Genomic DNA, 27,318 nt, shown 5'->3' with positions numbered 1-27,318 from the left:
CCTGGGAGTTGAAGTCACATAAAGCCTCGACTACACTCTGTTAGGGACGGCTGGAGACCCGAAGGCTCAGCAAAGCCAACACAGCCTAAATGCTCCGCCCACAAGTCTGCAAGGTCACAAAAAATTAGGCACGTCCTCGCACTCACCATCTGATGACGTCACAGGGAATCAATATTAAGAAGTAAATTCATACTCACGGGACTTCCTATTCAGTCGGGACCGCTTGCGGTTCTTGGGGCTGGACGATCTGCCGGAGGGATTCTGGGTAACAGACTTGACGAGTCGGTCCATGATCTCATCTGTGGCGTCGTCCTGGGAGCTCGTCTCGTCTTCTTTGGCTAAAGACATCTTGGGCGGCTCCACCCGGCCGAGACCTGAGGACCAGAACCGGAACATTAGCCACGAGCAGGAACGCGATAAGGAGCAGGGCGAGGGCGCCTGGGTGTTCCCATCCCCAGCTGCTCGAACTGGTTCAGAGTTTAGTAGTATTTATCCCAATTTTCTAACTTTCGGCTTAATTTCAGTGTGACGCAGCATCTGCCAGACTCACTAGATGTCCGAATATTTAACAGTAAAAACGAAATTAATTCAGAGCGTGCCGAAACAATCGCTCATTACGTTATTTATAAATGGAGTCATTATGTTGATGGAAATGTTCGGAAAAGAAAACTTTTTTTCATTTTAACCAACCAGAGTAACTCTGAATGAGCCCTGAAGGACGTTTCTACAGCGTCCGGTGGAGCGGCGCCGGCCGCTGATGGCTCTACTCAGATTTAAGCAAAAGAAAATGATTTCACTTTTTTCTCTGCAGCTCCAGCAGAGGTGAAAATATTCAATTTTTCATGCTTTCCAATAAAAAAGAAAAAGCTGATTTAGCGTGTCTGAGTTCAAATCACGACGCAGTCACATTTTTCTGCGTCCTCACTCCGATGACATCAAAATGTGGGGAATGTCGTGCTGCAGACCGGATCTCTATGTCTGATTTTACTGGTTGAACGCTCATTTCTAGCAAAAGCAGCACGAGCCTGACGGCCTTAAAGTTAAACTGATGCCGGAGGTGAACGTGGCGCTGACAGTCAGTTATTGTGGGAGTCGTGTGGAGGTGAAGAAAGCTGCTGGTCTTACTGCGGACGGCTCGGGAGCGCCTCAGGCCTCTCTGATCACAGTTCAGGGTGCTGCTGCGACTGATCAGCAGGTTCTTCATGTTCTCATGCTCCTCCTCCTGATCTTGGTCTGCCTCCGCTGCCATAGAAACGGGGGACGGGCTGTCCGGACGTGACACCGCCCCTGAAAACTTCTCCGTCTGAGGACGGGAGAAAGAGGATAAGCCCACTTTAGAATATAATATCTGTAAACAGTGATTTAATCTCTAGATTGTAAATGTTTTCTTTTATTCCTCTCTGTTCAACAGTGAATTCTGGTGGCATCCTCTAAGGATCGAAGAAGCGTCACAAACTGCAGTTCCTCGAGTGGCCACTGGAGGCATACTCCAAAAGTGAGTCACTCCCCATAGACTTCCATGTTAAAATATCCAACTTTACAGCAGAGTTAAACGCATTTACAGCCTGCTGCAGAAAAATGTTTTGGTCTGTGAAGCTGATTTCCTCCTTTGCAATAATCACACAGGCAGTAAACTGATTTATACCTCGTCCATTTGAATTTAATTAAAGCCTGAAGATGGAGGCGTGGCGGCTCTGATTGAGAGGTGTGTTTGCAGTGGTTTAAATTGTACTGAAAGATCATCCGAGAAGTTCAGTGAGATTCAACCATTATGTGAATCTGCTATTTAAAAACTACAAACCTGGGAAGCTAGAAGTCTGTGGGCTTTGGTGCCGTTCTCTAATTAATACAAATATTTGATATTCTATGTAGATAACGGTGTTAACTGATTGGCACTGGCTTAAATCAAGTAACTCAGATTTTGTGATTCTGTTGCCGCTGACCTCTGACATGCAGGGGAGAGTCTTACCTCGGTGATCATCTTTCCTCGCGTCTTGGTGCGCTCTCGGTGAACTGCGCGTTTCCGTTTGATGGTGAGCACTCGCTCTCTGGTGGTGCGATATTCCAGAGCGAACTCGCTGATGATCCGACAGAAATTTGTCACCTTGACGTCTCTGACCGAAGACGACGGCTGACCCAGGAACAGCAGGAAGGAGTGGAACCTGGAGGAGGAGGAGGTCAGTGCATCATCGTGCCGAGGACAGTGTGTGTGTGTGTGTGTGTGTGTGTGTGTGTGTGTGTGCGCGCATGCTGATGTGTCACCTGTTGATGACTCTCCTGTGGACGACCTTCAGGATGATGATCCTCTGCGTGCAGTCCTTCAGGAAGTCCGTTAGTTTGTTCTTCAGCGCCGCTTTGGTTTCATGTTTGGCCACCACCTTCAGGTTGTCCCATGATGCTTTGCAGCGTCTCTCAAGCTGGACCAGGTTCTCCGATAGCAGCTCAAAGTCCACCTGGAGAAAAAAGTAAACTAGTCAGCACCAGGCGATTTTACATCGGGGCGGCGTGAAGGTGAGAAGGACTGAACTGTACTTTGGCCGAGCGGGTGATGGCGGGGATCTCAGAGTAGACGTCAGAGGATTCTGGGTAATTTTCCACCACCAGGTTACAGGTGTGATGAAGCAGAGACTGACGGTGAACCGTGTCCTTCACCTCCACCACTTTCTCCAGGTAACTCAGCTCAAAGCCTTTAGCCTGCGCACACACATGCACACACGCACACACAGATTCAGAGGACGACGTTTGATCTCCGCCTGAAATCTCCAATCTTGACTCTTTGTTTAGAGGAATAACAAACTGGCCCTCGCTGTCAGAGATACGTTTGGATGTAAACAAAGCACCGTGCACGTGTTTGAGATTCTTACCCATCACAGAGGCGTCTCATTGGCCAGATCTAAGATCCCAGACGAACTACCGCTTGAAGACACGCAACCATGGTAACCAAACCCCACCCATGACATGATCCAAGTAATGATTAGCACATGTGAAAAGTACACTACACCCAGTAAAGTAAAGATACTTGAACTAATAGATCATCACCATCCAGCAGTGTCTGTTGTGACACAGGTCACTACTGCATTGCATTGTGGGATATTATATTACAACATTCCCACAGAAATAGCTTGGACGTGGTGTAGTGTCCAGCAAAACAGCCCTGCAGCGCTCTAACTGTTCTTTGTGACTTCAGCGAGGTCAAACAGCTGGGATCACTTCCTGGGATCTGTTTTTCTGACTCCACTGATTTATCAATGATAAATTAGTACATCAGAGGATTTGAATAAATACATATGTGCAGGCTTTTTAAAGGCCTGATTCAGAGTGCCAGCACGGGGAAATAAAGCTTAAATCAAGCTCTTTCAACCTGATTTTATCTCACTTTTAATAACGTGCAAATATATAAACACAAATGAAAGCTTCAGCCGAAAGTCCGTTTGAGAGCACAAACCTCCCTCTTGACACAGTACCGCAAAATCTGAGCTTTCCCTTTAGAAATGTAAAATGCTGCTGTGTATTTATTCTAGCTTGGTTTGCTAGTCTGTAACCTTTACAGTTTAAACTGTGCTGTCATGATGATGAGGAAGATGGCAACGACATCCTAACAGCGCCTTCAATCCCCTTCTGTTAGGGCAGCAAACACGATGCACAGCCTCTGGAACAGCCCTGCTATGGTTTATGTTCAGTTCTCTTTGATGTGATAAAGTGAGGAGGACAGCAGCTGTTAGCAGACCTGCTGCTACATCCTTTTTAATCAGCCATTCAATATTTTAAGCCCTGGTTCATTTACTGTCACAGATCATAAAACTCTTCCTAAACACCGATGTATTCAGTTTTTATAAAGAAGTCGGGGAATAAACATCTGCTTCCATCTTCCTGTGAGTAACCGTGCATACAGCCTGTCTGTGAACAGCAGGGTGCAGTGAAGGAAACGTGAGGCTGAGGCTCTCGTGTTGTGTAGCAGATTGAAGCACCGCTGACCTCCCTGCTGCTGACTGGCTGCAGTCAGAGTGCTGTCACATGTCGCTGAACCACCAGGGAAAAGTGTTTTTAACCTGACAACCACACTACTCTGTGCAGCAGCTGTTCAGTTTATTTGGATACGTCTGGAATATGTTATCACTGCCTGCTGCAGCAGTAAAATCCCTCATATGCAAGTATGTTTACTTTAATGACGTGTACAAACTGCACGTGAGTTTTTCTAACCATGGAGAGATTCACATTTCCTGCTGCGAGAGTTGAGTTTCTACACCTCTTGTCATGTGTGTGTTTGTCTATTTAGACAGCTTTGTGGGTACAGTTAGGATTGTGTTAGGGTGAGGCTGAGGGTTAGGCTGAGCGGCTAGGGAAAGCATTATGTCCTCACTAGGATATCAAACTAGAATGTGCGTGCGTGCGTGGGGTTGGGTCCCTCCTCACGTTGGAGCTGTTGAGGAAGTTTCCGATGGCGAGCAGCGTCGCCAGGATTCTCCTGAAGGTCTGATTGGAGGCGAGCTGCTCCATGCCGAGCTTCAGGTCAAACAGCGGTTCGGCTATCTCCTGCAGGGGCGACACAGTCACAGGCTCAGCATTGCAGTATAACAGCCTAACTATAATCAGATCCAGTTTTTCTGTAATCTTGCTGAGCTGAACTCAGGTGACTTTCAGGTGTAAATCTTCTAATGATCTGCAATCAGCTCGCTTACCTTCTCCAGAGCCTCGTAGTTCAGTTTGAAGGCCCAGAGCTGAAGGCGGGGGGTCAGGCCATTGATGGAGGCCAGGGTGAGCAGGAACTGCTCTGCTGTGCCCAGAGGGAGGTCGGGATTGGCGAGCTGAGCCTCCTGGATCTTCTGCTTCTCCTCCTCTGTGGGGGTCATGGTCAGGATCTTCTGCTCAGGACAGAGAGAGGGCCCATAGCGTTAAAGTTGAAGATGAAACAGCAGATGGATCAGACTGTGATCCGTCCGCACACAGGAAGTCACCCCTACCTCGATGCCCTCTTTGCTAATGGCGAACTCGTCGAAGCTGAGAATGGCCGACTTGATGACGTGGATCGCTGGCAGGACGGTCATACCGATGTTGATGGCGTTACTCCTCTTTGAGTCCAGAACCAGAATCTCAGTCTTCTTGGTCTCCGGTCCTTTCTGCACACAAGCGACATGTTAGAAACGCGACGAGTGCGACAGTTTTCCCGCTCAATAATTCCTCCTCCAGCTTTGGAAGAGAGCCGCTCGAGCGCGACTAGCAGTGTCAGCGCTTCCTGTGATGTCATAAAGTTACACAGTAACACTTCTTAACAATCATCACTTAATGGTAAACTGATAATTGGTTAAACTAAACACACTGATCATGTTCATTTTCTGTTTAGTATTCACTGCTTGTTTAATTTGTGGTTTGAGTTGAAACATTAAGTGTAAAAGTGAAGGGATTTTACAGCCCGCTGGAGCCCCCTGGTGGTCAAACTGTGGCAGACCGCTTTAAATGAGCTCGTATGTGTTTGACATTGGATACTCTTTCTGCAGCCCGCCTTTTTACAGCCTCTCGAGTGCATCTCATTTTGCTCTCTGTGGGTCTCAGGCAGGGTTTTAAGTTTTTTTTTAAGAGAATCTATCATCCACCCACCTTGGTTACAGGGAGCTCCTTGCCTTTGGACTCAAACAGATGCTCGAGGCGGGCGGTGTCCACCGCCACCTTATCCAGAGACGCCCAGACCGTCCCCCGACCGAAGCGACACTTCTTCGGTCCGTCTGCCTGCTTCAGCTCCTTCCAGAACAGCTTCACCGTCTTCTTCTTCTTCTGAGAGGCCTCAAGAAGAGGAGGAGGGGGGACACCTGGTGGAGGTGGAGGAGGAGGGGGTGCGAGGCCTCCTGGTGGAGGAGGTGGAGGAGGAGGGGGTGCAAGACCTCCCGGTAGAGGAGGTGGAGGAGGAGGGGGAGGAGCCCCCGGCATGCCAGGAGGGGGAGGAGGAGGGGGAGGGATTCCAGAGAGGGTGAAGGATGAAGCGGAGCTGTCGAAGGTGTCTATGTCCAGGACGTCGATGTCCTCCTCGTCCAGCAGGTCAGAAAAGTCCAGGTCCTTGATGCGTAGGGCGGCGGCGCTCGGCTGCAGCTGGTCCCAGGCGTCGTTGGAGCTGCCGGGGCCTAGCGGGGTCATCTGGGTGGTGTCCAGACTGGCGGCGTGCGCCTCGGTGTCGATGCTGCTCTGGTGCCGGATGTAACGCTTCTGATGGTGGATGGAGACACATTTATCAGCTTTACGTTCAACCTTCAAACTGCACACATGAGCCAAAACATGATGCGGCCCCGCAACTCCACCTGCTCTTTAGCACCAACGTGAAGCCAGCGGGCCTCAAACTGGAGCCACTGATGCAGGCGGGTGTGGGAGGGGCTACAACAAGAAAGCAGCACCACTTTAATAAAACAGAGGAGCTGCAGAAGCATGCTCTCTGTTATTATTGCATGTCATGACTTGTAGAATAAATTTCATGAACAGCAAACGCTGATTTGTTCTGCTCGCCATGAACGTCGTGTCTCAGAAATGACCTCAGCACTCGTTACAGGAACTCTGCTGAGCTCCTCACGACATTTCAGAGAATCTCTAGAGTCCTGTTGGAGAAGTTCAGCTCCTCACCTGAATGTTCTCATAGACCCAAGAAACTCTACTTATCCAGACCATCAGGTTTTGGCTCATGCCTGTACAGTAACTCGGTGCATCAACTAAAACCCGATTCACTTTAAAGATAGATGCAGATAAGTGACTAAAGAACGAAGGATAAACCGAGTACAGAAACACTGCTTTTAAAAACCTGCGGATCCGCAGAGAAGAAGAAGAAAAACATCTGCAGACAGAATAACGTCCTTCATGTTCTGACCTGTTCTTCAGCCAGTCGGGCTCGTGCCGCCTGCGTTGAGCCTTCCAGACTCTCCAGCTCTGCCCTGCGGGAGGCGCTGCTCTCGTTGGAGGTGGAGGACTCTGCCGAGCGCGCTTTGAAGCTGGACAGACGCTCAGTCACACGACCCCGAGCAGCCACATCGTCACCTGATGGGAAAGGGAACGAAATCACAAAAGAACAGAAGAACGTTTTTGCAACTTTATTTATTGTCATAATATTAATAAAGTCTGGGATGTGCAGCGAGCTGCAGAAAAGCGGCTCTCTCACCAGGCACGAAGCTCCTCTCTTCTTCATTGGTGTCTGCAGCTGCAGAGGGGCTCATGGGTCCCGTCTTTGAGTAGAGCATGTCGAGCATGAACTTTGTGTCGTTGGATAACGTGCTGCCCTGTCGCTGCACAAGCGGTGCTGCAGACAAAAACACTGGTTTTTAAGTTTATGCCAACAGACTGATTCAGGAGAAGATGTCCTGCAGTTCCTGTCTCTGCCTGTAGAGGGCAGCTGTAGGCTCTCACCTGGGTCATCCTGGGAGTCTGAATGTCCGTTTGTTTCCAAACTGCTTGATGTTGAGTCTGAACACACACACACGAAGCAGAAGAGTGGCTGTCAGCTCACACATTCACTTAATCTGGAGTCACAGGAGCAGCATTAACACCATCACACAGTAACAGAACCACGTGTACATCAGGAGGCTGTGTGCAGCTCTCTGACTGTAATGTGAAGCTTTACCGTGACGTGACGGCACTTCGGCTGCGCCCTCGTCCGCTGTCCCCTCCAAAGTTGACGTTACGGCATCATCAAGTGAGGGCAACTTAATCTCGCTCAAGTCTTTAGTTTTTCGCTTCCTCTGCCACTGTTGGGCAGCCAGGATGCGCAGGAAGGAGTCTCTGAGAAAAGAGAGAGAGGAGAGGGGGGAAGGGATTAGACCTGATCCCAGACTTCGAGGCTGCTTTGAGGAGCCGGGAGGCAAACTCTGGACTTCTCGCGTCAAGTTAAAGAGGACCTTTTCAGTCTCTTCTCTTATTTCCCCGTCTTCTTCTGATCGTTGCACTTTTGGACGATCATATTAAACAAAGGTTTGGCCAAAGTTTCAAATAAATAGGTCAACATATTTAAAAGCTCAGGTGCTACTTATGGAGGTTTGCCAATCAGGAGGCAAATTTAAGTGGAAAAGGTCCCCCTTAAGTTACTTTAATACCGAATCATCGCAGTCAAACTGATCTCAGATTCATTTTTATTCTCAACTGCAAACCAAACCAGATTAAACACCAGCAATTAGACTCCACCCAGAGTTACAAAAGACAAAACCAAACCAAACTCAGGACCGGAGGACGCGGTCAGCCCCACCACCAGCAACACACCCCTCCCCCCACATCCGCAGCACTGAAACATCCCACCGGTGCAGATTTATGACTTTAATATGTCAGGATTTGGACGGACCGCTGAGCCGCGGAGCCAACAAACACACACAAACCCAAACACATAATTTTTATATGGTGTTTTTATTATTCAGTTGTTCTTGGCCACCAAAGAATCTCTTCTCATTTCAGCGTTCAGAGGTCCGCGCTAATTTAACATTTTCTAGTTAATTTTATGAAATGAGACGCTCTTTGGTCACATGAGGGGGTCAGTGTGGATGCATGGTAATCATAATGTGTCTGTTTGTGACAGCGTGCAGTTTCCTCATCGATGACTGGTTCTACAAAAAAAAAAAAAAAAAAAAAAAAAAAAAAGCTGTGAGTAGGAGAGACTCACAAAACGATTGGTCCCAAAGTTGGAGCCGGCGATGGGCTCCTCTAAGAAAAGTCATATTTAGATAAAAGTGGAGCAGAAGCAGGAGACGCTTCTGAAAAGTCCAAACCACCTTCCAAACATAACCGACTGTGTTACTGCTGAAAACAGGGCCGTGTGGGCTGTTTTCTCACTCTTTGTGGTTGTTTTGCATCTTTTATCTGAGGTCACTTCGTACAGAGACACGGGGGTCCTTGGTTATCGCTGCCCATCCACGCCTGTAGTCACTTTGAAAGCATAAAGAGTATTTTGTAACGTTTCCGTAAAATGTGCAGAAACTTTGCATTAGTTACATATTCAGACAGAAATATTATTATATCATCTTTGATTAGTTTAAAGTCTTTAATAGTGGCAGAGATTTGGAGGCGTCTTAAGAGGTTTCTCTCAGCCAAGTGGAGAGAAACACTTCTTACGTGAGAAATTGTTTTTACACAAGTTTTAGCTGCAAGCATACTGAAAAGTATGCTATACCATGTATATCAATACACATGTAGTTAGCTTATTTGTACCAGTACAGTGCAGTACAGTGGAGTGGAGAGCGGTACTTTTGGAGATGGAGCGGGTCCAGGTCCGGGGGACCGCAGAGCTGCCGGGTTCGGCTCTGCGATCGACGATCTGGGCTTCACGTCTGTGTTTAGTGGCTGCAGCTGCCTCCCAAAAATCACACAGCTACATTTTTGCTTCACTTTATGAGTTTCTATTGTTCTGGTCTGAACCACAGGAGGACAACAGATCCAGACCAGGACCAGGACCAAGAGAAAACTACAGCAGGGTTTGTGTGCTGGGAAATAGATAATCTACATTTAGCACAGAGATACTGGAGGCTTTGCTTGTGCTTCTCATTTGTGTGAGACTTGAGCTGAGAACATTAGAGACGGCGTCACTTTGAGCTTCTTTGATCCGTTGCTGCACATCCTGCTGCAAAATGTGACCCCGCAGCAGCTAAAGACCCTGACATGCACACAGACTGCATGTAACATGTGACAATGCATGAATGCATCCAACGCATGTTTCCATGCTACATCCCGCTGCTACAAACAAGCTTCAGCTTTCTTTGAAGGAATCCATGTCCATCTACTCTGAGCGTTTCCTTTTACAGTGCTGCTTTCTCTCTTTGGGCTGCCGTTCTGTGTCGACTGACATCGTTGGCTGAAAGATCACGACGAGACCGTGCACGGCATCATTACACCGAACGACATCGGCACGATTCTTTCACGCCGGTCGCCTCGTTTGAAAACCCAAAATGACATAAAAGCAGCAGCCTTAAATCTGCATTAAGGGAGTTTAAATGTCACTCGGACAGCGTCATAACACACAACCCAACCCACTGAGGTGATGCAGTCCAACACACACACACACACACACACACACACACACACACACGAGTTACCGTCACTTTGAATCACATGAATTAATCACTTCCCGTTGACTCACCTTTACTCCAAACTACAAAGAGTCCTAAAGTTGATTTCAGTGATGACACACACAACCCAAACACAATCACCAGAGCCCGACAACCATCCCTGCAACTCCCAGCATGCAGTGGGGCTGCACCAGTACTTACTCAAACTTCCTCAGCACCGGCTTGTCCTGATTTACATTACAGTCAATTGGGCTGTAGAGACACAATACACATCTGAGCATGACACACGCACACACGCACACGCACACCAGCAGGCTTTCATCATCCTGTTCAGGCAGCAGTTGCATGCTGGTAACCGGCTACTTTAACGTAAAACCTGCTGACAGGTGCTCAGCTGCATAAAAACCCTTAAAGGAGCCCCTTCAAAGTCAGACCTCTGTATCTGTGGCCCAGCTTCTAACAATGAGACAATCCAGAGAATCACGTAAAAAAGCAGAAACCGAAACCAAACAAATAGAGCCTGAAAAGAAAAGTGTTCAGCACTGAGAGATGAATGAGGTCAGTTAAAGGTTCCCCTCCCTTATCGAAGCACCTGAATCCAGCCTGATGTACAAAAGTGTTACTAGTCAAAGACTCATTTTATGCAGCTGAACACCAGACTGACGACTACAGACACACAGGACGATGAGGAGGAGCAGGAGGAGACGTGTACTTACCAGAGGAGCTCCTCATCCTCCCCAGAGCTGGGAGAGGAATAAAAGGAGACGGGAAAAAAAAAAAAAAGGAGCAGGAATTTTGGAGGAGAGACAAACAGACAACACATTATAATGTTATAACTGAAAGAGGAAGTGCGCCGAGAGTAAAGAGTAATAACGGCGAGAGCGAAGACGCTGCGGCTGAACTTTTTACCGTCTGCAGCCCTTCTTACTGCATCGTCACAGTTTTTATCAAACTGAAAATCAGAGCCAAAAATCATCTTTGACAAAAAAAAAACTAAAAGAAAAGGTAACGAGACAACAACAACTTAAACATGGAAGAAAAAGTTCAACTAAAATGATCCAAAAAGATAAAAACGTCAGATTTTAAAAGATCGCAATAAAGATGATAACAGATAAGATAAAGAAACAGTCCTAAAAAAGTATCGTTTTAGAAAGAAATAAAAACAACGTCAGGAAATTATCCAGGAAAACTGACATAATCCATCTCAAAATAATAATTACATTTTCCATAAAATTATCTGGATGCTCTATACACGGGATTGAACGGGAAAACATCAGCCAGGAATTTAAACACAGAATATAATCAAGTTTTTATAAAAGAAAAATAATGAAGGTCACAGATTAAAATAACCCACAAAGTTCCAGAACAACGCTGGACCATTTAAAAGGCTAAACCTGATCCCTCCTGCAGTGATGACCCTGCACAGCGATGCCAGAGACGCGTGGTTTAACCGTCCGTTAAACAAACAAACAGAAAAAAACAGAGCGCCCCCCCCAAAAATCAACTGATTCACTTACTTCGCTTTAGTTTTGGGCTCCGTCTTGTTGTCGAGCTGCTGCAGATTCGACTGGGAATTCTCGCGCAGAGAGAGATCTGGCGAGGATGGACTGTAACACACACACACACACAGAAGAGAGTGAGACTGCTTTAAAAACATTGCTCTCTGCCAGTTCATTCCACCACTGCTGTGTGTGTGTGTGTGTGTGTGGCTCCACGTCTGCAGCGACCATCAAGAAAATCAGTGCTACTGTCAGCGTCTGGCTGGTCAGTGAGGAACATGTGACCAGATGTTAGATGAACCCTTAATGAGTTCCTGTTACAGCAGGTTTTTCACAGAGCTGTGTGGACAGCAGAGTGGATGTGAGTAAGACTGAAAGCTAAAAGTTCAGCTACACCAGTTTACACAATAGTTGCCTTAAGCTTGTGTGGTATGAGAAATATACATGATAGTGAGAAACGCATGTTATTGGTCTGTGATTTTGCAACAAAACGTAAAATAAATAATGACAGTGATTGTGAATCCTAAAGGGACTGAAGGCATGGCAGCGGACAGAGTGCTGCAGGCAACACTAGCATGACTGCAGAGTGTTTGTTAGTCGACAGCAGACAGGCAGGAGTCCTGGTTGCAGGTTTGAGGTCGGTCTCAGTGCTACAGACCTGCAGTCGGCCCGATGCTCCTCAGAGATGGAGCTGGTTTTGGAGAAGAACCTGGACTTCCTGCTTAGACCCAGAGACGACATGTGGTGGCTGAGGAAAGAGCGACTCCTAGTGGTCAAGATGCAGGACAGCACAGCGAGGGAGAGAGAGAGAGGGGAGGGAATCAGTGGTTAAATCAGAGACAGAACCGACACCAAGACACCCAGATGAGGGGGGAAAAAAAAAAAACAAAAAACCCCAAACAGAAAAAGAGCCCGAGATAAGAGGAAGAAAAAACATAACCAGAGGTGAGAGAAGGCGTCCACGGTGGTGTGATTTGTTGAAAATCACCACAACTGGAAAATCCTCCTGATTATTCTGCCATCATGACAATAATCACCTTTAAAAATATTTACACCCGTTTTTAAAATCAAACCAGTCACTTAACTAAAACAAGAAAACTTAGAATGTTTAGGCCAGCGGTGGGGATCTCCAGGCCTCGAGGGCCGGTGTCCTGCAGGTTTTAGATCTCACCCTGGGTCAGCACACCTCAATCACATGATTAGGCCTCTGGAGAACTTCAAGACATGTTGAGGAAGTCATTTAGACATTTAAATCAGCTGTGTTGGATCAAGGACACATCTAAAACCTGCAGGACACCGGCCCTCGAGGCCTGCAGTTTCTCCAGGCGGTGGTACATGTTCAAATAAGGACCACATGAAGAACAGGATGCAACGTTTCCCAGCAAAACATTCCTCTGCAGTGACAGGATCGCTGCTCCTCACGTCAGCTGTTTTCAGTGTTTCTGTTGTTATGGCTGATTGGTGTTTAGATTATAATATAGATCATGACGGTTTCACGAACTCGAACAAGTCTTGGTTGTGAACCCAGAATGACTGAAACCAGTTTCCCCTCTGGCTCTGCAATGACTAAAACACGACTAACATTCAACCTGCCGGCGTCCCTTTAAACGCCCGTTTCTGCAGAGGCCAAACACGAGCAGAAAGGTTTACCCGCTGAGGACAAACATTCCTGCTGATTGAACTCACAGAAAAGCTGCTTCCAAACAAAACACGCCCCCCGTCTCCCCCCCTCCTCGCTCCGTCTGTCGGGCTAAACTTGGTAAACTGAGCAGCGGGAGAAGGCGACGGCGCAGACCACAACACCCGAGGGAGACGCAGTCTGACCGCTGCCTCCGATTAACAGCCGACACGGCGTTTGACCTGCAGGAGAGTCACGATTGCAGGAAGGACTTCAGGTCGTTTCCTCCCACAAACCTGCAGAAAAGCACGCTTGCACATCTGAACCTTCGCTACTGCCTCGATTTCAGGTTTCTACTTGGGCTCCGTTTAGCGAAACGTCTGGAGCTGTTGAATGTTATACTAGCTCTCATTGATTAGTCTAATTGATTATTAATGATCAGAATCAGGAGGTAAAGGTCACGAGCAGAGTGAACTCACGGGCTTGGCGGCGTTTTTGTTCCCTGCTCCGTGTCCACGGTGCCGTTGGGGGACATGTGGGGCGGCAGCGGAGATTCTGTCCGGGATCCGGACGGACTGGAGGAGGAGCTGCTGTGCTCGGAGGCCAGCGGGGACGAGGCCCTGCTGCCGAGACCTGCCGTGGGGCTCGGGGAGGAGATGACCGGGGAGACGGTGGGAGACGCAGCGGGGGAGACTGTGGGAGACGCAGCGGGGGAGGTGGCTGGTGACACTGAGGAGTTGACAGAAGATGACAAGAAGAGGGTAGGAGTGGTTGGGGTGGTGGAGGGAGATGAGGACGTGGGCGAGGTGCGGGCGTTGAGAAGATTCTGACTGGACAAGTGGCGGCGGCCCCTCGATCCGTCCTGCTCGCCGGTCGCCAACTTTCGTCTCTCTTTACGTAGGAGGGGGGAGGAGTCATCCACCTCACCGTCTTCGTACTTCAGAGTATTCTGCACACACGCACACACACACACAGAAAGACTGAGCATGCTCTAAGATCCCTCATATAAGGGGTAACAGAAGTCACATGACTGAATGATGATGTGCTGGTTACAGATGTGCGGCTCATAAATCCAATGCTTCTCATATTAGCGCCATAAATCCTGCGATTGCTGCTCGTTACACACTGAAGCGGCATCACTGTGCACACACATCCTAAATCTCGCCGTATCAGCACTCAATGTTGGGATGTTGTGCAAAATGCAAATAAAGCCGAGATGGAGCCACGATTTTTTATTGATAACAGTAAATGTTTTTAAAGGTTGAACTACAGCAGGGCAGCTGTAGCACTCAGGACCTGCTGGCAGGGCGCTTTCACCGAGAGACTTTCACTGAAAAAGACGTCTGTTTGGAGGCAGCACGTGTTCCTCAAAAATGGAAATGTATTTAAATCCCCGTTTCTCGTCGTTACCTCGTATATGGTGAACTGCGTCCGCAGGTCTGGCTCCGTCCCCTTGTTGTTCATGTGTTTGCGGATGACGGCCTCCATCCCCAGCAGCTCCAGCTTGTCCGTCACATCGTAGAACGAGTCCTGGTCCGGGAGCGCCACCAGAGTCTGAGAAGCACACGGAGGAGTGAGTTTGTACTTCCCAACTTCTGACCTTCTCGCTTACATTTGGAAATTTTGCTTACCTTGTTGATGAGTGTCATGGCAAACACGAGCAGCTCCGTGTCGGCGCCGTTCCTCTCCTCCAGGACCTCCATCATATAACTCCATGGCTTCGCAGCTGCCAGACACACACAAAAACACGTGATCATCATACGGCTGAGCACCTGGTGAAGCTACCCACGTCACATTCAGGGCATCCGTCTAGGAAGAGGTGATAGGTCACATGGAGCAGCTAATGAGAGTAAACATTACAGACACGTTATATGTGATCTTACATAAAACCATCATCTGCGTTTTTGTGCGCACCTCTCTGTCCAGCCACGGTGTTGACGGCTCTGATGAGCAGAGGACTGTTGGACTCCGAGTACTCCACGAAGACGATGAGCAGCTTCAGGGCAGTTTTCACCACCAGGCGAGACTAAAACAGAAAAACGTGTTGAGTGTTTGACCAGCAGGTGGCATCGCACCACTGCTCTGAGGTCCGAGGACTCACCGAACTTCCCGTCAGCGTGTACAGCCACTGCACCGTCTCGTTGTGGTTGATCACTCCGTTCATGCCGTCCACAAACAGCATGATCTGACTGAGAGCTGAGGACACACAGACAGATGGATGAGCGCTGGCGTTTCCACAGGAGGCTCCAGCAGCTGCAGACTATAATCTGTAGCGCTGACTCAGCTTTCTGTGGGTTTGCTGGACTTGTGAAGCCGAAGCTCCATTTGCATTCTGACCGAACACGAGAGCATGCGCCGATCTGAGCACGCGGCCCCAGGTCTGCGCTTCTGCGCTGGCGCCGTCGGCACGTTCCTAGCGAAAGCGCCAAGTTTCACTGCTGCCACTGTTTGCGTTCCTGTCATTTGGGTGAAATTGTGCCTGCCGGGCAGAAAGTGCTGCAGCTGACACAATAATTTACACATTTGTGCTTCTGGGCTTGTTTTTCCTTTTCCAGTTATACTAAAAGCTTCCAGCTGATCCAAAATGCTGTAATTCAAAGTAACCTCAGTAAGCTTTACAGCAAATCTCACCATTAAAAAACACAACACACATCTAAACTTTGCATCAACTGAACCAATATTCGAGTTCGTCTACTATAACCTTCTGATATTAAATTAAACTAAATCAATTTTCCTGTTAAACTGAAGCTGGTGTTAATGTTCGTGTGTCACTGTAGATCTAAACGCCCGAGCAGGTGGATTACCTGCAGGATTATGAGCTGCGTTAACTAAATAGTCCTACAGTTAAACACAAACCTTCACATCAGGCACGTTCACTGAGTGAATATCTGCTTCAGACAGGCTTCTCACAGATCTGTGTTCAGCCGTGTGACAGCTCAGGCACGATGAAGTTAGAGGAGCGTTTTTGGGATTTACAAATGCTTTTTCGCCTTATGTGATTGACCTCTGTGCTCTGAGCATCTCTGCGCACACGCAAACATTCAAAGGTTTCACAGCCTCCCTTTAATCCTCAGTCAGAGTCGGTGGAGTCTCACCTCTCAGGATGTAGTTCTGGTAGTTGTGGTCGGCCTCCGCCCCGACTTTAATGAAACACGTCAGCCCGTCAGAGGCCACGAACTCTGGAACCAGGTCTTTATCATCCTACAGACAGAAAAGACTCGTTTAGGAGACCGTTCCAGCCGGTGTTACAGAGACAGAGCTCCTGCTGCAGAGGCAGTCACACTGCAGCTTGTTTTTAATACTGAAGTGAAGTCAGACCTTTGTTCCCTGAGGTTAGCCTGCAAGGCAGCAGCTCCTCACAGGTAACAACAGCTCGCACAGACAGAAGCATGAAGCAACACATTAATATGTCAACAGTTAATCTCAAGAACTTCAGGCCAGTTTATGTGCTGACCTTCAGAGTCTGTCGTTTCACAGATATGGCTCATGTGACTTTTGTGCTGTATGTGTTTATATTATCTTTGCTGATGGATTAATATAGAAACAGGATGTCCCTGCAGCTGCTTCTCAGGGTGAAGCCAGTTTCTCATATAATCAAACTCATATAATAATCAAATATTTCCTCATATTTTGCCTTTGAAATGCCAGTGCTGCAGCGTGGGGAAGGCAAGTGTGGGAACGTGGTGTTGAAGTGTATTGTTATGCCTCGAAGTGGCCTCGAGCAGTAAGAAGCCACTCGCTGATGAACTTTGATCAGGAACACCAAACTCGGCTCCTGCAGTCACTTGTTTTCCTAACGTGTGCGTTCTTGTGAGTCTGACTTTGTGTCAGAGTCAGCTGCAGTTACAACATTCATGCCAACGGCCACTGAAGAAATCTGAAGACTGTCTCATAATTACCAGATATTACAGGAACCAGCAGCAGTGTGACCTGTGTGACCCATTTCCTTTAATCATGCAGGATAAACAGATCCGAGAGGGTTGTTCGAATTTTTGTTTGAAGCTTTAAACAGCTGGTTTGCATTTAAGACGTTTTTACATCATCGTTAGCCAAAGACACTACATCAGGTGGCTGCCATTAATTATTTCCACTTTTAGAGGAGATTCTTTTTTCTAATGTTAATCAGAATAAACCTAAAAAAAAATCTACGTAGCAACCAGAGAAACTAAAACTACAGCCACAGAGCAAACAACAGGTGCAGGCGTCTCCCAGGCTCTGGCTCAGACTACTAGACTAGTCTCCAACCTTTTTTGTGCCACGGACCGGTTTATGCCCGACAATATTTTCATGGACCGGCCTTTAAGGTGTCACGGATAAATACAACAAAATAAAACTAGTACCGGTACCGAAAAAAATAAGATTTATTTATAACACACGTAAAAAGACCCAGGAAAACCGAGTTAACGATAAAAACGATGACAAAAATAACGCTGAAAACCGATAAAAACCATACATTTCAGACCTGAGCCTCAACTCTCGCGGCCCGGTACCAAAGACTCATGGACCAGTACCGGGCCGAGGCCCGGGGGTTGGGGACCGCTGTACTAGACGAATGCAATCAAGACCTCAGCTGAAAAGAAGTACAGTATTTTTTGGACTATAAGGCACATTAAGCGAAACAAAACAGTCAGTCAACTTTACTCAACTTGTTCTTTTTGCTTCCTCCACTTCTGTACCATTGATTCATTAATGTTGAATTCTCTGGCAGCTGCTCTGTTCCCATGTTGTTGCAGTATATGAATGACTAACCTCGTATTGTGGATGGATTATCTCAGTTGTTCTCCTGACTGAAGTCTGGTCCGTTTAAAGCATCCTGCCATGCGATTGCATTTGTCTCTAACCATCGGGAACCCTCGAGTTCACTTTTATCCAGTGGAAAAGGTTAGTTCGTCCTCCAGCTTCACTGCGTTTATGTTATGCTAACATAGCTGTGTTGCTAGCACATCATTATATACCAGCTAGCCCAACTTCAGTAACCCTACAAACGTCACTGCTGTTTAGTTTTCTGTCTTCATTTATGTTGGAAGTGATAACAGAGCTGTACGTTTGAATTTTTTCAGAAATCTCTCAGTCAGAACATGCTATATCATGCTTAGGTAACTAGCGAGCTAACTTCCTGCTAACATCTAACTCCGTTAAATTGAATAAATTCTGTTTTCATGGATGCCTGGATGTTAAACTTAATTGTTACACCTGGTAGAGCAGAACGCTGATCATTTTATTAAAGACAAAAGAAATTGCACAGGTTTTACCTTTCAGTGATGCTGCAGTGTTTTGGACTTGAAAGGACGGAGTTTAGGACCCAGATTACTCTGGGAGACTCCTGACTATGGTAGCTGTAGTGCTCTGACAATCCATCAAGCAGTGCAGCTTCGTAGCTTACCAAAGACTTACCAAAATTTTTTTGACAGATTGTTAAGCACCGTGTAGCACATAAAATCGGTTCTAGGTCAGTGAGCACAACCAGAATTCATACATAAGGCGCACTGTCGATTTTTGAGAAAATGAAAGGATTTTAAGTGCGCCTTATAGTGCGGAAAACACGGTAAAATCATTTCACGTGAGTGTAAGCTGAGCTGTGCTTAAACGAGAAGTAAAGTTCTGACAGGTGAGCGTGTTACCTGGAAGAGCTGTTTGAGAGAGAAGAGGGACCGCCGGAGTTCTGGACCCTGGGAGTTGTAAAGTTTCTCTGAAACACAAGGACAGATGCAGGAAGTCACTTCATAACCAGTGGTGACATAAAAACGTCAATACTGTGGAAGTACCACAAGCCTGACTTCAAGTTTTAAGCACAGCACTTAGTACTTAACCTAACTTAACCTACAAAGCTTCCCTTAAACAGAGGATGGAGATGGGGGGGGGGGGGGGCTAAAAACAACAATTTCCAGTTTTTTTACGCCCTACCACAGCCTCTGATTTTCTCAGTATCAATGGTATGTTTGAAATGTAGCCGTTCAGAAGAAAAGGCTCATTTCTGATGACACAACAGTTTAAGTGAATCTAAACCAAAATATCGTTCAAATATCATCAATTGCACAAAATCCTCAAACACTCCTTTTACTTTCATTTAAACACAGTGAATCTCTGCAGAGAGCTGAGCAGGAATGACTGATTTCCACTTAGATGAACATTAAGCGTCTTTACTGCTCTTAAACACAGACTACACCTGTGCAGGTGATGTGCACGTACAGATCTCTTTAATCCAGGAGGAGTGGTGCAGGTTTCTGAAATTTGAGTCAGGTCAGATCAGGACTCTCAGGTCCACGACAACACAAACACGAGCAATCAGAAAACAAACAAACCTGCAGTTCATCAAACAAACAGCAGGTGGTGCAAAGAAGCTACAGCAGAGGAGACCACACTCATTAAAAAGCTCAATTAAAATGTGCGTTTTCTGACTCCATTTCCACTGCTCAGTGCACCAACCACAAGCATCTTACAACCAGAATGAATGAGTGAGCCCCTGCAGTTTCAGTTGCATGCTCTGCCTTTAAGCACACTTTGGAATTTCTGTGTGAAACTTGACATTCTGCCCGTGTTGGCCAGTAACTGCTGTTTCAGTTGTAAACAGCACTCAGTCTATAGGAGTGAGCTTGCACTAGTCTCTGCTCAGTTTCATGGTCATGGTCGGTCAGCGACACTGTCATCCACCTGTATGCAAAGCTCCACCAAGGCTCAAATTTTCCTCCACGACAGATGCAAATGGCGTCAAAAAGCATCAAACTGATGTCTCACAATTTTTCGTTACCTTCTTCTGTGAATTTATGAAACTGTAACACAAAAATTAAAGATCAAAGTCAATATCTGGCTCTGAATCAGCTACAATGTAACCAAGACAGACTTCTCAGAAAATTTCATGCAAATCGCTTCATAATCCTAATTACAAACAAGCTGAACCAATCCCGTGTCCTCTTTGGTGACACCAATGACCCCATAAATCTGTGTTCTGACCTTGTTTTGGGGAGCCGGGAGAGGACTTCCTTTCTACTTTTTATTTATTTTTTTAATCTCCCATTAGATGGAGCCTTAGCTTTTTTCTTACAGCAGAACCATAATTAATATGTTCAGGTTTTACTGGTTTCCAGAGTCTGACTGGACCACTGCAGGTTGTGGAAACACTGCCCCCTGTCCTGCAGGCGGCCTCGTAACCACGTGTGAGCCTTCAGGCTCAGGCCTCTTGAGACTGGCACCAAAAATGAGTCAATCCCCACAGACTCCCAAAAAAATCCAACTTCAGCATTAAAAGGCATATTTATAGCCTGGTACAAAATAAATGCATAGTTTCCACTTTAATCACAACAGGACCTTTTTAAAAACACCGGTTTTGGTCAAATCTTAAATTTAAGGGCTTGGCTGCTTTGATTGTGCCGCCGTGATGATACAGGGAGCTGTAACTGCTACACCTCTGAACCGGGCCTCCACACCATGTTTTAGGAACAATTATCTGACAATAACTCTGCTTTCTGTTACAGCTCGTCTAAGAAGTTTGTGCTTCGGTCTCGCATGCACCTGAGAGCTGCGTGCATCTGTTATATACCAGTCAGACACTTTTGGTTGCAATGCGATTTGTGTGTCCACTCAGAGTACTGACCTTAAAGGTCAACACTGTCTGGGACATTAGAAACGTATCAGCATCGTGCTCAGAGACGTCTCCTCTATTCCTCAAGAGCTCTGGGAAATAATCTCAATCTGATGCTGAAGCTAAATAAACTGGAGACAGTTTGAGTGAAAGTAGAGAAACAGAACTGATTATAAGAGTTCATGAGAAACTGACTCTGGAACACAAATCAAAGCAAGGAAAAAAAAAAAAAAGAGGGATATGAAACAGAAATAAATAGAAGCACGCAGTAACCAGGGCCTATCGCAGAGGGAGGAAGTCACGGGAGGTGTACGTCGCTACAGCCACATAAACATAAATCACTCCTGAATGGCCCGCGATCACCAGCAGCCGCTCGTACACAAATACTGACTGATCGATTTTATACAAGTGTGATTGGCTGGCAGCTATGACATCTAACCAAAACAAGGAAGTTCAGTGTTTACACGTCAGACAGTTAAGAGCCTCTTTAATGATGAGGGATGTTTGCATGTTATCAAAACACAATCGTGCACAGAGTTCTCTTCAGACGGAGACGGATGTCAGGTGGACGAGCGTGGAGAGACACATTTCCTCCATCGCCCTCGGCGCTACAGTGACGCCAGCCCTGCAGAAATAACAGGGGCTTAATAGAAACTTGTGACGAACAGCTTTGCAGCCTGATGTTAAACGGCTGGAGAAATATTTCAGCGGACGGCGTGACATTTCTAAATCTGACAGAGCCATCCAGAAAAGCTGCTCGTCAGCACGATCAGAAGAAAGCGTCGCAGGAGCGATTCCCGACACCTGCAGGGAAAGTGAGGACACACACCTGCAACGGCCACTTTCATCGGTTTGCATCTGCACTGAGTTTGTACGATGTAATAGCCAGCCTGCAGTTGGCATGGCAACAATCACAACAACAAGACAGAGGATGTTGTGTGTTTGTTGCGAGTCCTGGTTTTAAGATGGTGACAGAGTTGACAGTGGGGTTTCCACCAGAAATATTATGAAGCTTTGAAAGCTTCTACCAGCTACCAGCACTACTTCGACTAAACTGCTTAATTTAAAGGTGAAAATCTGCTTTCAGTCACATCTTAATTGATTTAAAAAAATAAATAAATAAATAAATAAAAAAATCCACTATGCAGGTGTCCAAAAGGCAAAAATGGCCACAAAATCTTGGACATGACTGTAATTCGGGCCTATTTTCTGTTGCGGATGCGTACAGATATAGAAGATAAACCTGAATGGTCACGCTCAGGGGGCATCTCTTATCTTAGCTCCTGTCTCTTTAAGGCGACACATGAAAAGCTCCAGCTGTTCTGATTGGTCAGCTGGTTACAGCATACTGTGACCCTGATTTCTTTAGGAGCTGCTGGTTGGTAACCAACGTGCACGATGATAGGAGAATCAGAGCCAGGACAAGTAACACCTCCTGTAGAAGTCCCTCTGTTACTCGGTCACCGATCTCTGATGGTTTGCAGTGGGATGATTTGTTCTTCCCCAAACTTTGCTCCTGTGTCTCACATTAAAGCTGCAGCTGGTGTGTTCGTCTTTCAGAGGCTCAACTGAAACTCCTCAGTGGGCAGAGGCGACTTATCATTTCAAACTAAATTACAGCTGACAGATGAATAGTTGGTGATATTTCAGACAAACAGAGTGAGGGAGATTACAGAGGTGCAGACACAGGCAGGCGGGGGGAGGGGGCCGCTGCTGAGTTCCTGTCAGCGGACACGAACACAAATAAAGCTCAATCTGAGGAGCTTTACCAACGTCCGCCCCGACGGCCTCCTGCAGCTCTGAGGCTTAAAACAAAGGCTCCAATCAGCCCAGAGTCAGTCTGCACATCTGGGATGACAAAGATGGAGCTGAATGGAAACAAGTCCTAAAATATTTCACAACCGCTCCAGTGTTTCACCACAGAGCCAAAAATAAAAAAGATGACGTCAGAGGGGTGAGTGTTCGCTTCACCACAGAGTCACAGGAGCCACTCTAGCTCCAGTTTGCTGAGGGAACCAATACTGGTCTAGCTCTCGAAGACTGGAGTTGGACACCCCTGCCCATCAATAATACAAAGAATAACCCAACAATCAAATAACCCCCTATGAGCAAAGACTCTGGTGACAGTGGGAATGAAAAACTCCCTTTTAACAGGAAGAAACCTCCAGCAGAACCAGGCTCAGGGAGGGGCGGGGCCATCTGAAGTGACTGGTTGGGGTGAGAGAAGGAAGACATGCTGTGGAACAGAGGCAGAGATGAATAATAACTGATGATTACATGTAGAGTGGTGTGTAAGCTCATAGAGTGAAAAAGAAACAGTGCATCATGGGAAGCCGCCAGCAGCCTACACATATTGCAGCATAAGTAAGGGAGGATTCAGGGTCACGTGATCCAGGCTGTGCTCTCACCTATGTGTGCGTTCAATACTTTTAATTATGTACTACAAATATTAGAAGATGTGTCATATTTTTAATGACTGGCTGAGGAAGACCATGAAAATCAGACGCCGCCCTGTGTCACAGCTCAGGCCCAACATGCTCCTGTACTTGATCCCACCAACAATATGTTAGCCTAATGCTGAAGAGGCAGAGTGGGGAGCAGCAGGCTGGAGGCGTACTAAGAGCATGAATCCTGAACTCAGAGAGTCAGCAGAGAAAGCCAGGCTTGTTTACTGACACAGCGAGCTGCAGTTCTGTAGCTCACATTAAGACTCAGGTAATATTCTGACCCGGGTCAGACTGGGCTGTCCGCCCTCTGGAAGCACTGCACTTCACCGCTGCAGACCATTAACATTAGCATCCTGGCGGGAAACATCTTAACCTGGTTCGGGAACAGCACCATGCAGGACAGACGAGCTCTACAGAGGGTTGTGCGGTCAGCTGAGCGCACCATCCGCTCCGAGCTCCCTGACCTGCACTCAATCTACAGCAGGCGGTGCTGGACCAAGGCCAGGAAGATGGTGAAGGACCTCAGCCATCCCAACAACAGACTGTTCTCTCTGTTGAGGTCAGGAAAGCGATTCCGCTCCCTGAAGACCAACACAGAGAGACTGAGGAGGAGCTTATTCATAGCCTTTCCTTTTTTTGTTTTTAGGTCACGAGCAGTTGTCCAAGCATTTCACTACATATCGTACTGTGTATGACTGTGTACGTGACAAATAAAATTTGAATTTGAAATTTGAAGATAACCATCAGGCGGCTGCCTGCACAGTTACATGGAAACCCAAAATCAAACACGCGCAGTAAGAAAAATGTGGAAGACTCCGGCAACTTGAGTCAAATACAGTCCAACCGCCTCTCCCACAAAGCTGCAGTCACACCTGAGTGCAGTCACACCTGCAAGCCTCTACAGACTCGCTTACCCTGTCAGTGACCTTGAAACCTGCCCGGCGACACGAACAGGATCAACGGGAAGTCACAGCCCCTGGTCATTTTTCGCATTAGTATTCCCCCCCCCCCCCCCCCAACAACAACAACCAAGTAACTTAAGCCACACAACTTCCACCCAGAAAACACTTGACCTGTAATGTGCTGATCTCCGTTCCTGGCAGTAATAAATAACACTTTTAAGCAACGTTACTGTGGATCTACCCGACACGCAGCTGGTAGATCCACAGTCAGATATTTAAGGATGGGAAAAAAAGAAAGAAAAAAAAAGCAAAGCAGGCTGCAGGTTTTAATTATCTGTTCATTTAAAAAGCTGGTCAGCTTTAGCTCCCAACAAACAACAAATACTTCCTGCAAATACTAACAGAAGAATACAACCCCGCCAAAATAAAGCCAACAATCAATGCCTTGCGATGATTGATGGGATGCATTTAATCCTGCTTATTTTCTCTACATTTCTATTTTTGGCACTCTGCTAGAATAACTTCATGACTGAGTTACAGCTAAAAATCCCAAAATATCATGGAGCCCGTTTGAGTAACCAGCAGTTTCTTTCTCTCACGTTTGCTCTGTTTACTATCCAGAATCAGTACTTAATATTTCCTTCTATTATGGAGCAAAAGTATTGATCTGTTATAGCAACAAGGAAGTGGTTCCACCTCTAATTATATCTTTCTACTTCCTGTCTGCACAGGAAATGAGGTTGTGTCCCGCTATATAGAGAGACATTTCCTGCCTGCACCTGTAGTTTATCACACATATAAACAGCTTTCCATCACATTTCTAACGTGATGAAGAGATGAAGGAGCGAACTGGAACAGTTCTCCTGCACTGACCTCAGATCAGCCCTTTAAACCTGCTGAGCTAACAAACAGCTACGACTTGTGAGCCATTTAATGCTGCATGCCATTTAGCTCCAAAGACTTTTGAAGCCGTTTTTAATCTGATGTGTGCAGTGGACACGGTCCTGCTTTGGACCTGAGTTTAAAGAACCGTTCAGTCTGCTGTATTCAGCTTTCGTGTGTATCTGCAACTGTTGCAGCGCTTCGATGTAACGAAGCACACGACATGCTGTGTATCAGGTGAAAACGTGTGAGCTCCTCGTTGCTTATCCAAGATTATTTGTTGTCACTGAGAACGTCAGCACCTGTTGACAGCAGCTCAAGATAAAACGCTTAAAGTTACTTCTGTCTCTCAGAGGACCGCGAGTCACTCAGACACCCATCTTTGACCCAAGATGGCCACCAGACAGCCACAGTTTCACTGCCGCGGCCGAGCACCGAGGAGGGAACGTGCCGGGATTATAGAGAGCTATAACTGCTCTATGATGCAGCGCAGACGCAGCTGCTGAAATTCCTCCGTCCTGACTGAACTCCCACACTTAGACTGCGTGAAGGGCAAAGGATTCATGTTGCTTTTCCACCAAGATCAGACCAACTCGTTCTGACAAACAGAAAATCATTTCAAGTCTGTTTCACCCTCACGCTGGCAGCAGGGAAATAAATAAACAGGTGAAATACAAAAAAAACAAAACAAAAAATAAATTAAAATCAGCTGACCCACTGGTTTGCTTACATCCGTCTGACCTGATGTGAAACTTACTGAGAACCTCAGACACATTTCAGCTCTTATTTTGTTGGATTTTATTTACAAAAAAAAAAAAAAAAAAAAAAAAAAAGCATTTTAAGAGTTGAATGTAAGAACTACAGAACCGTCTCACTGGATGTCTGTTGGTTTTTAGCTACAAACTATTCACATTGTTTTATATGATCGTGAGGTTTAGACTGAAACAGCAGACTGGAAACATTATTTACAACTTTATGAATCAAATTTAAGGTTTAATATTCTTGAAGTCTTTAAGAAGTCAGACATGTTAATATGAGGCCAAATCTGAAGCTTGATTTATAGCACTGCTTTAAATCTACAGTCCAGCCTGATGTGCAGATTCACAGAGACATCAGTGCAATGCAGACTGTAACTGTGGGTCTGTCTAGTAGTAATATGAACACGGTATAATGATAATGTAAAATGACTAAGTCTCTGTGGAACAAGCTGTAACTGACAGGCTTGCTGTCTGGTCTGTCCTGAAGTCCCGAATTTTACAAAACATATTCTATCATTTGGAAAAGTTCTTTTCATGTATTTGTGTGATTACGGCACTTTGGAGCAGAGGCAGTGTTGCAGTCTCCGGTTCACATCCCGTGCTCTTTCACATTAGCATGCTGGATTCCCTGCTGAGGCTCCAATTTGCTGTGCACCACGTCGGCTTTAGTAACTTCTCAAAAATGGCACATTTGGTTTGACGGTCATTCAGCAGTCCAGCTGAAGCAGTGAGTCGGGTCCCTTTCACAGAAGTTTCTTGTTTTTGTTTCCTTCAGCTGCTTTTGTTTGATTTTCTCTGTTTATTCCCTGGTAAATGTCACCTTCCTCCCTGTGAATCAGGCCCACTGAAGTGTTAATCAGTGCATCTGCATGAATGCGGATACAGCAGGCCGGAACCACGGATCTGAAGAACTGCATTCACTAACGACCATCAGAGTCTTCTTTGAGTCGAAGGAAACGTCAGACAGGCAGAGGGACACAATGGGAAGAGGTCAAACGGTGCTTTCGGTGTGTTGACGTTTTTCTCCGGCAGCAGCGAGCAGATGCAGCAGAGCATGAGCGATTCTTGTTCTGTGTAAATAAAGCTTGTTTACATCCGTCTGTCGGAGACAAAAACACATTTCTAGAGATTTATTTTTCAAGCGTTCCTCATAAATAAAGCCCATCAGACTGCAACAGCAGGGCCCTCGTTGAGCTGATTAACGAGCATGATAGCGATGACTGAAACAGAGGGACACTGGGAAGGATTCCTGTGTTTGTCCTGTGGAGACAGGAAGTGAGCTACATTATCTCAGCGTGGTATTTCCTGTTAGTGTGAGCGTTGCTAATTGAGTCCAAGCCCAAAAGGGAAGAAGCTAACTAAAATCTTCAAAAGCATAATTTACTATAAAAAGTATCAATATAAGCAAAGGCATGTGATCTCAGAGAAGCCATGATTGTAGTTTTCTCCTGACTGCATGGCGTGGAGCTCACGCTGAACACGATTCAAATAACTTTGCTTAAACTAGAAGAAAAGGATTTCCCCGAGAGACAATCAGCTCGTCAATCAGCTGGAAGGAGTCAAATAATTGTGTTTAGCTTCTTGAAAATAAGATTTAATGCTTTTTTGGTCCCACGT

At 46.4% G+C, this 27,318-nt stretch overlaps 1 protein-coding gene across 6 annotated transcripts in view; it reads right to left on the bottom strand.

The window, feature by feature from the left end:
- The window catches only part of fhod1 (formin homology 2 domain containing 1), a 49,847-nt gene that overhangs the window by 3,714 nt on the left and 18,815 nt on the right, over nt 1-27,318 (bottom strand). Inside the window, exons 4-27 of one of the 6 annotated variants that reach the window (XM_082519177.1) lie at nt 18,755-18,822; nt 16,229-16,334; nt 15,235-15,329; nt 15,048-15,159; nt 14,765-14,859; nt 14,544-14,687; nt 13,613-14,082; nt 12,174-12,281; nt 11,534-11,623; nt 10,733-10,759; nt 10,218-10,268; nt 7,592-7,749; nt 7,378-7,434; nt 7,133-7,270; nt 6,845-7,011; nt 5,596-6,195; nt 4,962-5,117; nt 4,680-4,862; nt 4,414-4,533; nt 2,533-2,694; nt 2,263-2,453; nt 1,970-2,162; nt 1,126-1,303; nt 198-374 (exon numbers count right to left, since the gene is read on the bottom strand). In XM_082519177.1, the coding sequence (XP_082375303.1) occupies nt 198-374; nt 1,126-1,303; nt 1,970-2,162; nt 2,263-2,453; nt 2,533-2,694; nt 4,414-4,533; nt 4,680-4,862; nt 4,962-5,117; nt 5,596-6,195; nt 6,845-7,011; nt 7,133-7,270; nt 7,378-7,434; nt 7,592-7,749; nt 10,218-10,268; nt 10,733-10,759; nt 11,534-11,623; nt 12,174-12,281; nt 13,613-14,082; nt 14,544-14,687; nt 14,765-14,859; nt 15,048-15,159; nt 15,235-15,329; nt 16,229-16,334; nt 18,755-18,822 (3,846 nt within the window). Of the gene's footprint in view, nt 1-197; nt 375-1,125; nt 1,304-1,969; nt 2,163-2,262; nt 2,454-2,532; nt 2,695-4,413; nt 4,534-4,679; nt 4,863-4,961; nt 5,118-5,595; nt 6,196-6,844; nt 7,012-7,132; nt 7,271-7,377; nt 7,435-7,591; nt 7,750-10,217; nt 10,269-10,732; nt 10,760-11,533; nt 11,624-12,173; nt 12,282-13,612; nt 14,083-14,543; nt 14,688-14,764; nt 14,860-15,047; nt 15,160-15,234; nt 15,330-16,228; nt 16,335-17,882; nt 17,962-18,385; nt 18,474-18,754; nt 18,823-27,318 lie in introns of those variants that run through there. The other 5 variants (XM_082519181.1, XM_082519182.1, XM_082519178.1 and 2 more) reach the window with 5 other exon arrangements.

Source organism: Aulonocara stuartgranti (assembly GCF_965226115.1).
Source record: "Aulonocara stuartgranti genome assembly, chromosome: 1".
NCBI lineage: Eukaryota > Metazoa > Chordata > Actinopteri > Cichliformes > Cichlidae > Aulonocara > Aulonocara stuartgranti.
Note: the sequence above shows the minus strand (reverse complement) of the source record. Positions and strands in the feature narration are given on the sequence as shown.